The sequence below is a fragment of the Empidonax traillii genome, unplaced genomic scaffold (assembly GCF_003031625.1).
Source record: "Empidonax traillii isolate 1590-97213 ecotype Southwest subspecies unplaced genomic scaffold, ASM303162v1 scaffold346:size580472, whole genome shotgun sequence".
Lineage (NCBI taxonomy): Eukaryota > Metazoa > Chordata > Aves > Passeriformes > Tyrannidae > Empidonax > Empidonax traillii.
The window spans coordinates 24,299-37,285 of NW_020955539.1; the positions used below are offsets into that span (position 1 = coordinate 24,299).

Sequence of the window (12,987 nt, forward strand, 5' to 3'; positions counted from 1 at the left end):
CAACTACTTATATAACAGGTCTTTGGGGAGATAATAGGTTTGTCCAAAGCCTGTAAGAAGTTGATACAATTAGCAGGATAAGAAGAGTTTATAGCAGTTATTTTTGAAAGTGTCTGTGCTTGGTTTCAGTGGTTAGGAATTAGACTGAGAAGAAAAAGACATTATGCCATTTGAACTTGTGAAATTATTATTTCAAGTGTATTTGAATGTTTCTTAATCACCATTCCAGCACATATAAAGTAAGATCAGCTTTAAAATTCCTAGTGCCTTTATAGTGCCTCTGTCTATCCCTGCTATATATATCCTCTGTATATTCTAAGAACTTTTGTATAATTTCAGAGAGTCTGTCCTAAAGGTATTAACTTTTAAAACTGTAATAAATAATTACAAAGTAACTGAAAATCCCTGACTTTACACAGTTGCAGTTCATTGCCCCACAGCAACTTTAAAATGATCTATTAAATGATTATTAGAAACAATTAATTATACCAGAGAACTCTAAGAGCTCAAATGCAATTTCATGGTTATAATTTTCTTGTCAGGTAATAAAACGGGATGAGCTTGGCAAGGAACCGTCTGACTGCTCTGTGTTCGATTTGCTGAAATATGATGATTATAACAGTGACAAGCACCTGGCTCTGGAAGAGTTCTATAGAGCTTTTCGTGAGTACCAAGACTAGCTTACTCTTCTTTCAGTTTTCTCTTTCTTATTTCTTTTTTGTGAAACAGCGTTTTTTAATTTTTGAATCTTTGTGTATCCAAATGCTGTACAGTGTATAAGTCATAATATAGCAGAAATCAGTGATACCTACTATCAAAAGTTCCAGATTTATGAGGGATTTTGGTAATGAAGAATTCGTATATAATTTTTCTTGATGCCAACTTGCATTGCTAAGTCTGCGGTGCAGACAAGTGGCAAGTAGTGTGGTCAAGACATAATCAATAGAACCGAAATACTTCTCCACACCCGGTATTTATGACTGCTGATAAGACCATTCCTTACAAACAAATGTACCACTTCTATTACCTGTCTTAGGTCTTCATGGGAGCTGGAAGGAGATAAAAGGTTTGTGGTATAGTTTTGCAAGGTATTTGTTCTGTTAATGTCAAGAGGATGTCAGGACAATTGTGTATAGGACTTAAAACATCTTGATCAAAAGCACTGGGGTAAGAGTTCACATGGTAGTGAATAGCAGAAAGAAGAAAGATGTTGAGAGCTTTTATATGGTATGTTAAATACAATATCCTTATATTCTGCTATATCCAGATCAGAGCTATGATTTTTCACTCTTAGGTACCTGAAATCTAAGACTGAACCTTCCTTGAAAACTAACTTCAATTTCAAAAGCTGTTGCTCCAAATTCAACAACCTGGCAGCATAGAAGATGAAATGTGTGCTAAATTCTTTCTATAATAATTGCTTAATTATACATTGACTAGTCCATTAATGTATGTTCATTGAGACTAAAGCCTGATGTTTTAGTCATCTTGTAATTTATCTTTGGGCAGATGAGAGCTCTTAGCCACTTTAGATGATGTCAAATGAAAAAAAAAGATCCAAAATCATTTATAGAGTTTAAAACTAAAAAGTAATGAATGCACACTAAAAATGGCTGCATGACAAGAAGAATAAACATGAAATGGATAAACAAGACAGATTGCCTGAAAGTTTCTTAGTTTTGACAATTTTTAATTCCCTGAAAATCTTTCAGAAACTGTGATTGATTTTGTGATACTGCTTAGCCGAACAAATATCTTATTGCTCCTAAAAATAACTTGATCCTGCTTCCCGAGGTTATCTGACTGCCTTCCTTGCATTGTCCTGACACTCACACTCTCTCCTCTGAGTCACTTACTAAGTCAGCAGAAAAATACTCACCCTCCGTATCCCACCCCCAGTCCTGCTGAATGACCTGAACTGATGAAGGGAAGGGTCAGACCATGATTCATGCAAAAGAAGTGAGAGCACAGCCAAGAAATGGCAGGGGGAGAAAGTGGGAGATGCTAGGACATTGTGACAGTGAGATAAATTAGTTCATCTATAGCAGCAAAACAATACCTTAATTCCTTTATTTAGAGTTGTGTTCCAAATTTGGCTTACAAAAATGTACAGAATTAAATAGCATCTATAGAAAGACACCTACACATTATCTATGATTATATGATTAGGTGCTCTACTTCTAGATCTTGATTATGTGCATACCATGTGGAAATTTCTATGGAAGCATATAACATTTATAGCAATCCATGAGGGTTAAAGACATGTTTAAAGCATTAGCATGCTTTTTACAAGCACCGAAAACTTATATTAATGGAAGCACAACATTTTTCTTCCAAATAAGACTTCAGTGTGTCTCTGAGGGACTGTTTTGTATTGTTGTAAAACTTCAGACATAAAAATAGCTTTTTCTTATATATTTTTAATGAACTTTTGAATAATAAAAATAATTTCCATAATGTATGTTAAGCATTGCCTTATTATGAATGATAATGAAAACATTAGACTACATAGGATTAGGAATAATTTAGGTTTCTTTGTTGAAATACAATAGTGGAGAAGACCCTGTTTAAAACTATAAGGCTATCCTGGAAGATGATATCTAGACCAAGATTCATTCTCCTATGTAGTTAACAAAATGCATACATATTCACTACACTGTTGAAAAACAAAACCCCAGAAGCAGGTGCACTTCATTGTATGTTGCCCAAAAAGCCAAAGGAATGTGACATAACATTAGACTCTGTAATTAAGATAAAATAAATACTCTGGAAATAAATTTGAGGTAGATACACTAGTTCCATTGCATTTGGTCTCAAGACAGTTTGAATTCAGTTGGTTTGACCTACTTCACTAGCATTAACAAAAACAATATATTGCTGTAAAAGTTTACTAAGCTAAGCAAAACCGAAACAAATTAAATGAGCCATAGTGTCATTTGACTACTGCTCTTGCGGCTAAACAAGCTGACCCAAAGCTGAAACCAAGTTTTCCACACAAGCCAAGCTAACCCAAGGTAAAGTGAATGTGACAGCCTCTGTCCAGAGTCCTGTGTTGTTTGCTTAGGGCAAAGCTTGTGAGCTGTCACTAGTAATGGCAAGTCTGGATTTACAAGGATAGAGAGAATTAATATAGACAGGGAGCCAGATCTGTGCATGGAAATATACACAAGAAGCACTCATGGCACATCTTCTACACACTATTCCACACACAAGTATCTTCTCAATTAAGCATTCACCTACCACAGAATTAAATTTTTTAATTTTCTTCAATAAAGTGACATAGGAATATTTATTACAAAGTGAAACATGATTTTTTCCAGAATTTTATTTAAGGACTTAATAATTTGAATTTTGCATTCTATTTTATTATATTGTAATCATATATTATTACTACATTATATTGTGATTATATATTACAATTTTGAAATTTTCCCTTTTTACAATCTAGAAAATATTATTTTTCACCAGCTTAGACACTTTCAAACATGTAGAACAAATAGAAATCAAAACAGGAAAGTTGTTTCAAATTATTTTTAAAATTATTTTCATTTATAATGAGAGAAATATTATAACTAAGTACTAATGATTACAGGGGATCATCTTCCAAAATATTATGGTGTTATTTTATGCTTAAAGACACTTAGAAGACATAGCTGTTAATTTACATTAAAAAATTCCTTGTAGAATTTTTTGACCTCTTAAACAGTATTCCATCAAGTGAACTTGACAGTGTGTTTTTCATGGGTTTTTCATTTCTTTATCTCTACCATTTTCATGTATATCTGAAATCTAATTTCAGACTAATACCTACTATTCATAGTGGATTTGCCTCTATCCCTAATTGTAGTGGAGTTCTGGATTTGAAAAATGTAAATCTCTCCTTATTGAAGGTCATCCAACTGCTGGAAAAAGTATTAGTGACTTTTATTCCCTCAGAATGCATTGCAGAAAATTTGGCTTTGCAATGATGAAGAAATTCAAAACTTCTGTTCAAAACTTTTGCACAGAATTCAAAGGAGCTGTTTGAGGTTTTTCTTGTTTATTTTTGTAACAGAAATGAGAGTCTGTTTCATTAGCATTTGCAGGTAGGATTTTTTTCAGTGGTATATTTAATTAGAAATTTTCCTCACAAACACCAGCAATTCTGTTTTTTCTCCTGTAGTAGAAAAGGAGCCACCCTAAAGGCAAAGATTAATCATTGGCTGTTTCTAAGGTATTAGCGTGCACATAAATCTATTCATACATACATATACATGCTTGCTGGTTTTCTGTGATTTACTTTTGACAGTCTCATTTTATCTGTCCAAATGAGTTCACAATAAACAGGACAACCAAACGTAGATAAGTATATGCAGTGAAATAAAAATCCCCTTCACCCTTCAGAAGGTCAGGTGCTGAGGTAGTAACAAAGAAAATGTCTGAGAGAGTGCTCTCTGCCTTGAAGGTTTGTGCCAAGTCCAGGTTCACAGAATATTGCAAGATGCTTACTGGTTTCTGTAGGGTTTTACATACTGGCAAAACTACTGTGGTTTTCCGGGTATCGGCTGTTTTCAGTAATACTTGAGGGGTAATTTTTGATGTTATGTCATCTATCTGTAAGTTATTTGTCTACTATATGCCATAACAGTTTAACTTGGTCGCTAGTGTGTGCAGGGAGGACCCTGAAAAATTGTTTTCTTTAACATAAAAAGATAAACTAGAAAGTTTAGCTAGGTTTTGGGAGCTTGGGACTGAAGGAATCATCTTGTTCAGCCCTCCACTTCTTTAGCCACATCATGTAAAATTATATCCTAAAAGTGATCCAGCTCCATCTTAATATTTTGTTTTGCTTTTTTCCTTCCTTTCCTCAGCCAGCCTCAAGAAAAAGGGTTTTCTATTAGCAAATGTGTTTTTTTTAGATGGGGAAAAATATATTTAATTTTTTTTGAAAGAGCAGACGTAAGATGAAGGAGCCAAACAAAATCTAAAAAGAGGGGGTGGGGAATACAATTTCTTGAAAGCTTTATCTTCTATAAGCTAAATTTCAACCAATGTACTTCCTTTATTTTCAAGAATTTTCCTTCTTTGGTTAATATCAAGATAATTTTGTGTTAGCTGCAAACGTTGTCTCTTTTTACTTTTTTTCTAGTGCTTTTTCTAAAAGAAATAATCTTGAGTTTTCCTTCTTTAAAGTACCATCTCAGACAAAATTTCAAAGCAAGTATTTCAGGTGGCCCTCATGGTGGGTTGCAATACCTCAAGGCATACCACAAGCAAGTAAATAGTAATAAATTATTTTGCTTTATCACTCAGCAGATGCAGATGTATACGTACATGTGGGTACTTACCTTTCTGATTTCAGTAGAAAGAATGATACTAATTTAGACATTAGTGAAAAAATCTGATTGAATAAAATTAATGTAAATACCTAATTTATTGTTCGTAATCGAATTAACTGCTCCATGTAACAACTGATATCCTGCATAAAAAGAAGAAAAAAAAAACAATGTATTTCAGAATAATTTTCTATTGTTAATGTAGAAGTATTTTAGATGTTATCTTAGGCTTGTAGAAGGGGTCACAGAAGGTACTCACACTGAGACCTTGACTGTAAAAATTACCCCTAGATGCACAACAAACTGTGAGAAAGAATTATCTAGACAAAACAGAATATGACCCGATCATATAGTCCCTTCTCCTATTAGTGATACTTTACAGTTTCACTGGAGTTACTAGTGCTTTCAGGTACCACTCAACACTATCAAAAATATCTAATCTGTTGTGCAACTGTTATTCAGGATCATGTATGCTCTTAATGTACATGCTATTGCTTTATATATTTAAAAGTACCTTCAGCTTTGAAATGCCACTCAGGTCACATATATCAGATTTATATTTCAAGCACTCCTTATTGCCCAGGTGTTGTATGAAGTAATTTATAAAACTCCTGTAACAGCAGCTATTACAGAAGTTTTTGATTTGGTCTGAAATTACAGAACTTGTCTTTGGGCTCACCTTTCAGAAGGAAATGTGAGGCCAGTGCCTAATATGACTGTCAAACTCAGTCCTTTGTTGTGTCTTGAATCATGTGGAAAGGCAAGCAGCAAAAAGTACCCATAAATACAGGGCTCCTTATGATCACATATGCTTATTTATTACATTTTCTTAGTCCTGAAAAAATATTCTGAAACTTCAATGCTTTCATTATAATAGCTTTACTTCTATTTTAATTTTTCAAATGCAGTTATTACAGGTGCATGCTCAGAAATCCATTTTTTTCAATATGTATTTTTGGTTTTGAAGCAGAATAGACCAGAACTTGAAAAACACTGGTAACAAAATCCAAATTAAAAAAATCTATACTGAATTACTCAATGAAATAAATGAGACTTTCCAAGGGATTCTTCAAGTTATCCTCAAGTCCACAAAACCTAACTCAAAAAAATACTTACTGAATTTATACTTCCAGTTAATTCAATATTGTGTTTAGTGTGGGATGTGAGTCAGAGCTTTATAACTGTGATAAGTCCTCAATAGTAAAACACGTTAACAAATAGTAGAGGAAACATTTTCTGAGGGAGGAAGAGGTATTATTCTATCTCCTGCTACCATTAATTCCTTTTCAGCAACAACTTGTGTGTATTAGAGTGTTCCAGAGGGTGTTATATTTCACCACTAACCTCTGAAAACACCGGTTAACATCATACTGAGCAGGAGGTATTGGACTTCATGGTAATGATTTTTAGTTCAACCCAATCTGTCTTTCAAATTCTTACCTGTGCTACATATATTTTCAATCTAGAGAATCTCAGCTGGAAAAAAATGCACCCTCTTCTATTGAGTGGGCAGAGCATTAAATTGAACATTAGAAACAAGGAAATGTTTAAGGTATTAAATATTGTTTCATGGATTGAAGTAGTTTGCCTGAAATTTCTCACATGCCACTGAGTCAAATCATTTTGATGCCAAGTGATTTTTAAATCATGATGAATGTGTTTACCTGCTGCTTCCCCAGTAAGACTGTGAGGGTTTTTTTGTGGGTTTGGGGTTTTCGTGCTGGTGGTTTTTTGCTGTTTTGAGGGTTTTTTAGGAATTTTTTTTTTATTATTTAAAAGTCTCTGAGTAAAATGGGTCCTTAAAAAAAACACAAATGCCAAAACCAAACAACTTAATTCTTTGTTGTTTGCAGTGTACAAGTCCTCTGAGAAATGCTAAACTGTTGATGTAGTTTGCCCATTGAGAACTGGATCAAAGTAGGAGATAACTAATTTTAACACACCTTCTTTACAGCATACATTCCAAACATTTGACAATAATTAAGTGCTATCATGCAGCTAAAGGTTTCTATTCTTTTAAAATTTTGCCTGATTTTTGCCTTCCATCTGGATATACACAAAATGAAATATTTTATCAAAGTACAGCGAGATCAGATATTTTACATTCTTGTCATGAAACTCTGATGAAGTATGATATTCATCACTTTATGTAGCCCTGTTATTGTCTCTCCTAGGACATAAATGTTTGTGTTGACTTGGGTAATTTAAAAACTGGATAAAAATCATGAAAATGAACCATTTACACATTTAAGTGTAAATAAGCCGCTTTTTCCTAAGGTCAGATAATTAGAACCAATAAATTAATACTTTTTGATGCTAAATAAGTGAATTTTATTTCTTTAAATCGCTAATTCTGAGAATATTTTCATCTCTGCAAAGCAGCATACCTGTGAGATTAAGCCATGACTGATGTGCCAATATCCACAATCCCAACATCCTTACAATTTATGTAGAAATTGTAAAGAACATTTCAAGGCAAATTTAGAATAACAATTTATAATTAGTTTCCTTTACCAACTACTTTAAAGAAAGCTCTCTTTCTCCATAATGGCAGTGGGGTGGAGGGAAGAAAGGGAAAATTCTATCAGTACATAAGGAGTCATGACTGGGCATTAAAGGAGACAATTGCTAGCTAATCCACAAGCAAGAACATTCAGTATCTCTACTTCAAGGCAGAATTACTCATCTGGAACTATAATGAAAATTATTAAGCTCATAAAATATTATTTAGTAAGAAAGCTATTGCATTACTTTTTTCATTTGTATCCCGTGTCATTACCTCTTTATCTGGATTTCATAGCTAAAATTGGTCACCAATTTCAGCTTCAAGAGTAGCTGTCTATAAACACTGTTAGCCAACAATAAAAAAGCATAATTTCTAAAATATTTTTTTCATAATTTTTATTCTATTATGTCTCAATGCAAGTTTTTTTTCCTTTAAAAATAAGTCATATTTAGCATTTGATTTCTTTAGGAGACAGCACAGAGAAATCCTTTTTCTCTTACAAAAACCTGAATGTATTTAATCTGAATTTAAGACCTGGATGAAATGTTCAAACCTCTGTCTCAGGTTATTTCCTAGATAGTTGTTATCTTTCCATGTAGCTGAAAGGACGAATTTAAAATCCATTCAATAAAATAAGACCATTCCTGCATGTTGAACAGTTGCCCAGAGAAGTTGTGGATGCCCCATCCCTGGAAGTGTGTGAGGACAGGTTTGATGGGGCCTTGAGCAACCTGGTCTAGGGGTAGAAGTCCCTGCCCATGGCAAATGGGGATTAGAATGAGGTGATCTCTAAGATCCCTTCAAACACAAACCATTCAGTGATTCTGTGATTTCCAAGCTTTTTTTACCCTCTAGTTGGCAAAATTTTTGGAGCTCACTCATAAAGTATGATAAGGGAGAAAAATTAAAAAGGCAGTGCTTTGCAAGGGGCTTCATGATGCATCCCTTTGGAAGGCAGAAATGCAAAACTATCCTAGTAACTTGCATCTCCTGAACTTGTTTGTCCTAAAAGGAGGAGAGATGTGCTTCTAATATCAAAATCATCTCTCTTGTAGGTTTCCAATGCTCAGCTGATTCTAACAATCTAAAGATACAAAATTTGGAGAGAGTAGGATAATTGCAATATTAGTCAAATATGACAAATGCATTATTTCTCTTTCAACCTCGTTTTTGTTTTAAAAAAGTGCAATGTAGTTACAAACTGATTTCTGACTTCAGAAAGATAAAATAATTACTGAACTACCAGCCCCTAATGAAACACACCAATTATCTATGAATTCATTTTTGTTTTATAAAAATGAATAGATTAGTCAAATAGCTACTGGGAATACTTAATTTTAAAAACATTCTTAGAATAGGACTTTTAGGCCTACTTTTTTTTTTTTTTTTTTGAAGTGGAAAATCGTTTTGTGATTCTTACTGTAATCTCAAAAGCATTTCAAGAAAACACTTGAAAAATATATATGAAGGTTTTTTGAAGGCAGAATATTGTTCTTTAACATATCTCTTAATCTTATTAGTCTAGTCTGTAACAGTTGCCAGTACACTTATTAGATAATGCAAGTTGTTTTAGTGCATTCATAAGGTGCTTCAATAAAAAGATTCCATTGTGACAAATTGTTACTTCTAACTGGTATCTAACTTTGTATTCTGAAGTCATATATTGAATGTGGGAAAATATTATTTATGTGTTATTATTTAAAGTCATGAAAGTAGGATCAGTTTAATCCTGTAGTGGTAGAACTACTTGGTATGTTTGAAGATATGCATGAAAAGATCTTTTTTGTTTGTTTGTTTTTTAATATTATTTCAATAAGTCTTGATCTCTTGCCATTAAGCGTTTGCCTGGCTAATATAGCACAGATCCCTTAAGTGTTTGTAGGTAGCTTCTCATATGCTGTCACTGCTAAAAATATTTGGATGTGTATAGAGTTGAGTGTGTCACCTCAGAATTTGGGCTGCTACAACTCCATTTAAATATTGACAACAGTATGGGTGAGGGGATAGAGTATCAAGTACTCCAGTCAGTTAAAGCTATTTTAGTGGTCTGTGATACTGTAAACTGTGAAACTTCTTCCTTCTCATCACTCCTGACTTTCTAAATGTTCAGAAATAAACATCTCATAATTGCATATAATAATTATTTATGTATTCATTAGAGGCTTACATGTGACTTGAATTCAGTAGGAATATTTATGTATGTGTGGGTTGCATATATTTGATAAAATTTCCTCTAATGCTAACTCCACTCCCTCTGGTGACTGGAGCCCTTATTTAGTTGGATGAATATTATCTAAGATGTGTAGATGTGGCATTTAGGGACATGGCTTAGTGGTGGACTCGGCAGTGCTGGATTAACAACTGGACACAATGATCTTATAGGTCTTTTCCAACCTGAATGATTCTATGATTCCGTCTACTGCCTAAAAACATATATGCAATTATCCAAATGTATTATAGATGTTGTTGGAGTTAAAGAAAAAAAAACCAAACACCTAAACAAAACACCCCTCTTTTCCCCAGTCCCCAGCAAAGAACCTGAACATTTTCTACCTAATGAAATAAGGAAACAGGCTAACAAAATAACCCTGTGCCTATGTTGTATGCAGAATTAAATTGTTAATAGATTCTCAAGCTGTTTTTCTAAACAGATCATGCTCACAGAGTGTCCAATCTTATCTTAAGTAGGTTAGCAGGTGATTTATATGGAAATGCAATTCTGACCATAGTAAAAAAGAAGGTATCATACAAAGGCTGTGAAGCAGAGGTACACATAGTGCAATATTGTGTCAAAATGTGTTTACAAAAAGGTGCAAAACAATGAAAACCTAGAGGAGAGCAAAATGGCATAAGACTTCTCTATGAAGTTCTTTAATATGAGAATTGGGAACCTGATTACCTAAGATGGTAAAGATCCAAACAATTCATCTGGTCGCTACTCTGGCATAATAAATGATTGGAGAAAGTTTCATATCATAAAAATTTGTTTTTGCATTATGATTGTAATTCTTCCCAGTTGAGACATGATAGAGACATATTTGTTGGAGGGAAAAATTATAGTGCTTTAAAACTTGCTGAACACTCAATTTAAGCAATAGTTGATGCTAAACAAAGATTAATGTGTTCTTGCTTATGATTTGTTGAGTTAATGTCTACTTTGAGTACCAACATATACATGTTAACAGCTTCTCTGAGTTACTACAAATGTACATCTAGTCCAGTATTTTTGTTCTTAGAGTGCCTAAGAAAGATTGTAAAAGAAGCAAAACTATATAAGATTCCTCTAATATACTTTCTTTTTTTAGTGATTTTTATCTTGCAGACTGCTTCTCTTTAATAGGTCTTGATGGATGCCTCACTCAGAGATTTGATTGCTTTTACCCATGTGAAATTAGCGTCTACAGCGTTCTGCTTCAGAGACATTCACAACGTACTGAGTCCTGGATACAAGTGATCTTTTTTATTTCATAGCGTGCACCTCGTGTTCATTTATTTACTTGTAGGATAAGAAACCATGAACAATAGTTCTATATTTCTAGTCTCTGAAACACTTTTTTTCCCCTTCAGTTGCTGACATGTCTTTATAGTCAACTCTTTTCCATTCTGAAACTCCCCAGTCATTTAATAGTTGCTTGTGTGGAAAAGCGCCCAATCTTTGGTCATTCTTGTTGTGTTTCTCTGTTCTTTTTCAAATTTTACTGCAAGTTTTTTTACAGGGGGAGGGACAAAAAGCAAACAGTCAAGTTGCTCATGCGACATGGATTTATACAGTGGCATAGTAATGTTTTTCTCTTTGAGTACTAGTCTTTGCCTAATAATTAGTTTTATTGTCGTACATTGATATCAGTATCATAACTAAGGCCTTCAAGCAAACCAAGTTTGTGTTTGCTACCTAAACTACCTGATTATCCATAAATTCTGGCCCTGAAAATTTTATCACTTTATTTTCTTTCCGCTTCTCCTGAATGATTTTGAACAATGAATTGAACATATGAGTTCTAGTGGCTGTCCATGTGGAACTCCACTGGTGACTTTTCTTCAGAAGAGACCTGCAAACAGATTCCTTCAAAGGAGAAGTGAAAGGAGATCATTTCCCAGCATGTGACAAGATCTGATGCTCATTTTTAGTGAAAAGGTAGCTCAGAAAAAACTGTGAGTAGGACTGCAGTATACAAGACCAAAGTGCTAAGAATAATAGCTTAATCCAGTCAGTCTTTAGGTTGTCCTTTAACCTTTGCTCTGATCTTCTTAGATGCATAGCCTATTACCTGCTTTGATCTTGGGGAAACATATCGGGGATGCAAAGGTGAGAGTGGAATACCCACAGTCCTCTTTGTTCTAGGAATATGTCACTGTGTTCAACATGAAATTATGGATGTTTACAGAAGCATCTATTCTTAAGAGGAGTAAAATACTACTTAGTGAATAACAAAAGTTATAAGCCTCTGTACAGTCAGGTAACAGAGTTCTGCTTGGTTTCTTTTTCGCTCTAAATGTCAATAGTCCCTTCAACCAGTTAGTAGGTTTTTTTCAAAATCTCCTTCATACTAAAACTGCTCTCATTTGTGCTTACTTCTATGTCAAGATTTCTGTGAGGAGCTGCTTTGTAACTCTAGTCTGCAGATTTTAGGGAAATCATGAATAACAGTTGCATGGACACATTTTTTATTGTGTGGAAATATGGTATTTCTGCTATGCTTTAGGCTTTCTAACTACATTTGAAGTTTAACTAATTTAATCCTGAATTACTATTTTAGAATACTGTCCTCGTTCTCCTGACAGAACTGGATGAGGAGATAGTTTTTACAAAATTGGGTGTTATAAAACTCAGGCCAGGTCCACAGATCCTAAATGTTTGGAAATTCTATTACCATTCTGGGAAAAAAACTTTGACATTCAAAAGTGAAATGCAGGTACACAGTAAATAAAATTGGCGAAGTATTATATTTATAAACTGAAAACTTCATGCATAAAACTATGAATTACCAAGGCTGCCAACTCTCCTCTTAAAATTCCCATTTCATTATTGATTAGTTCCAGAAATACTTCATAGATTGAACCACCGCATTTTAAATGTTTCATCTGAGGTAACTGCAAGTATGCAGTATTGATGTTCATCATCTGTATTTGCAATAAACAGGAGTATTAAATTTGGATCTATACGAG

General features: G+C 33.8%; 1 protein-coding gene across 1 annotated transcript in view; it reads left to right on the forward strand.

The window, feature by feature from the left end:
* LOC114061644 (follistatin-related protein 5) overlaps nucleotides 1–12,987 on the forward strand; it is a gene marked incomplete at its 5' end in the record, with an annotated part of 129,224 nt that overhangs the window by 10,715 nt on the left and 105,522 nt on the right. The window contains one exon of the mRNA XM_027892318.1: nucleotides 543–663. Within this exon, the coding sequence (XP_027748119.1) occupies nucleotides 543–663 (121 nt within the window). The remainder of the gene's footprint in view (nucleotides 1–542; nucleotides 664–12,987) is intronic.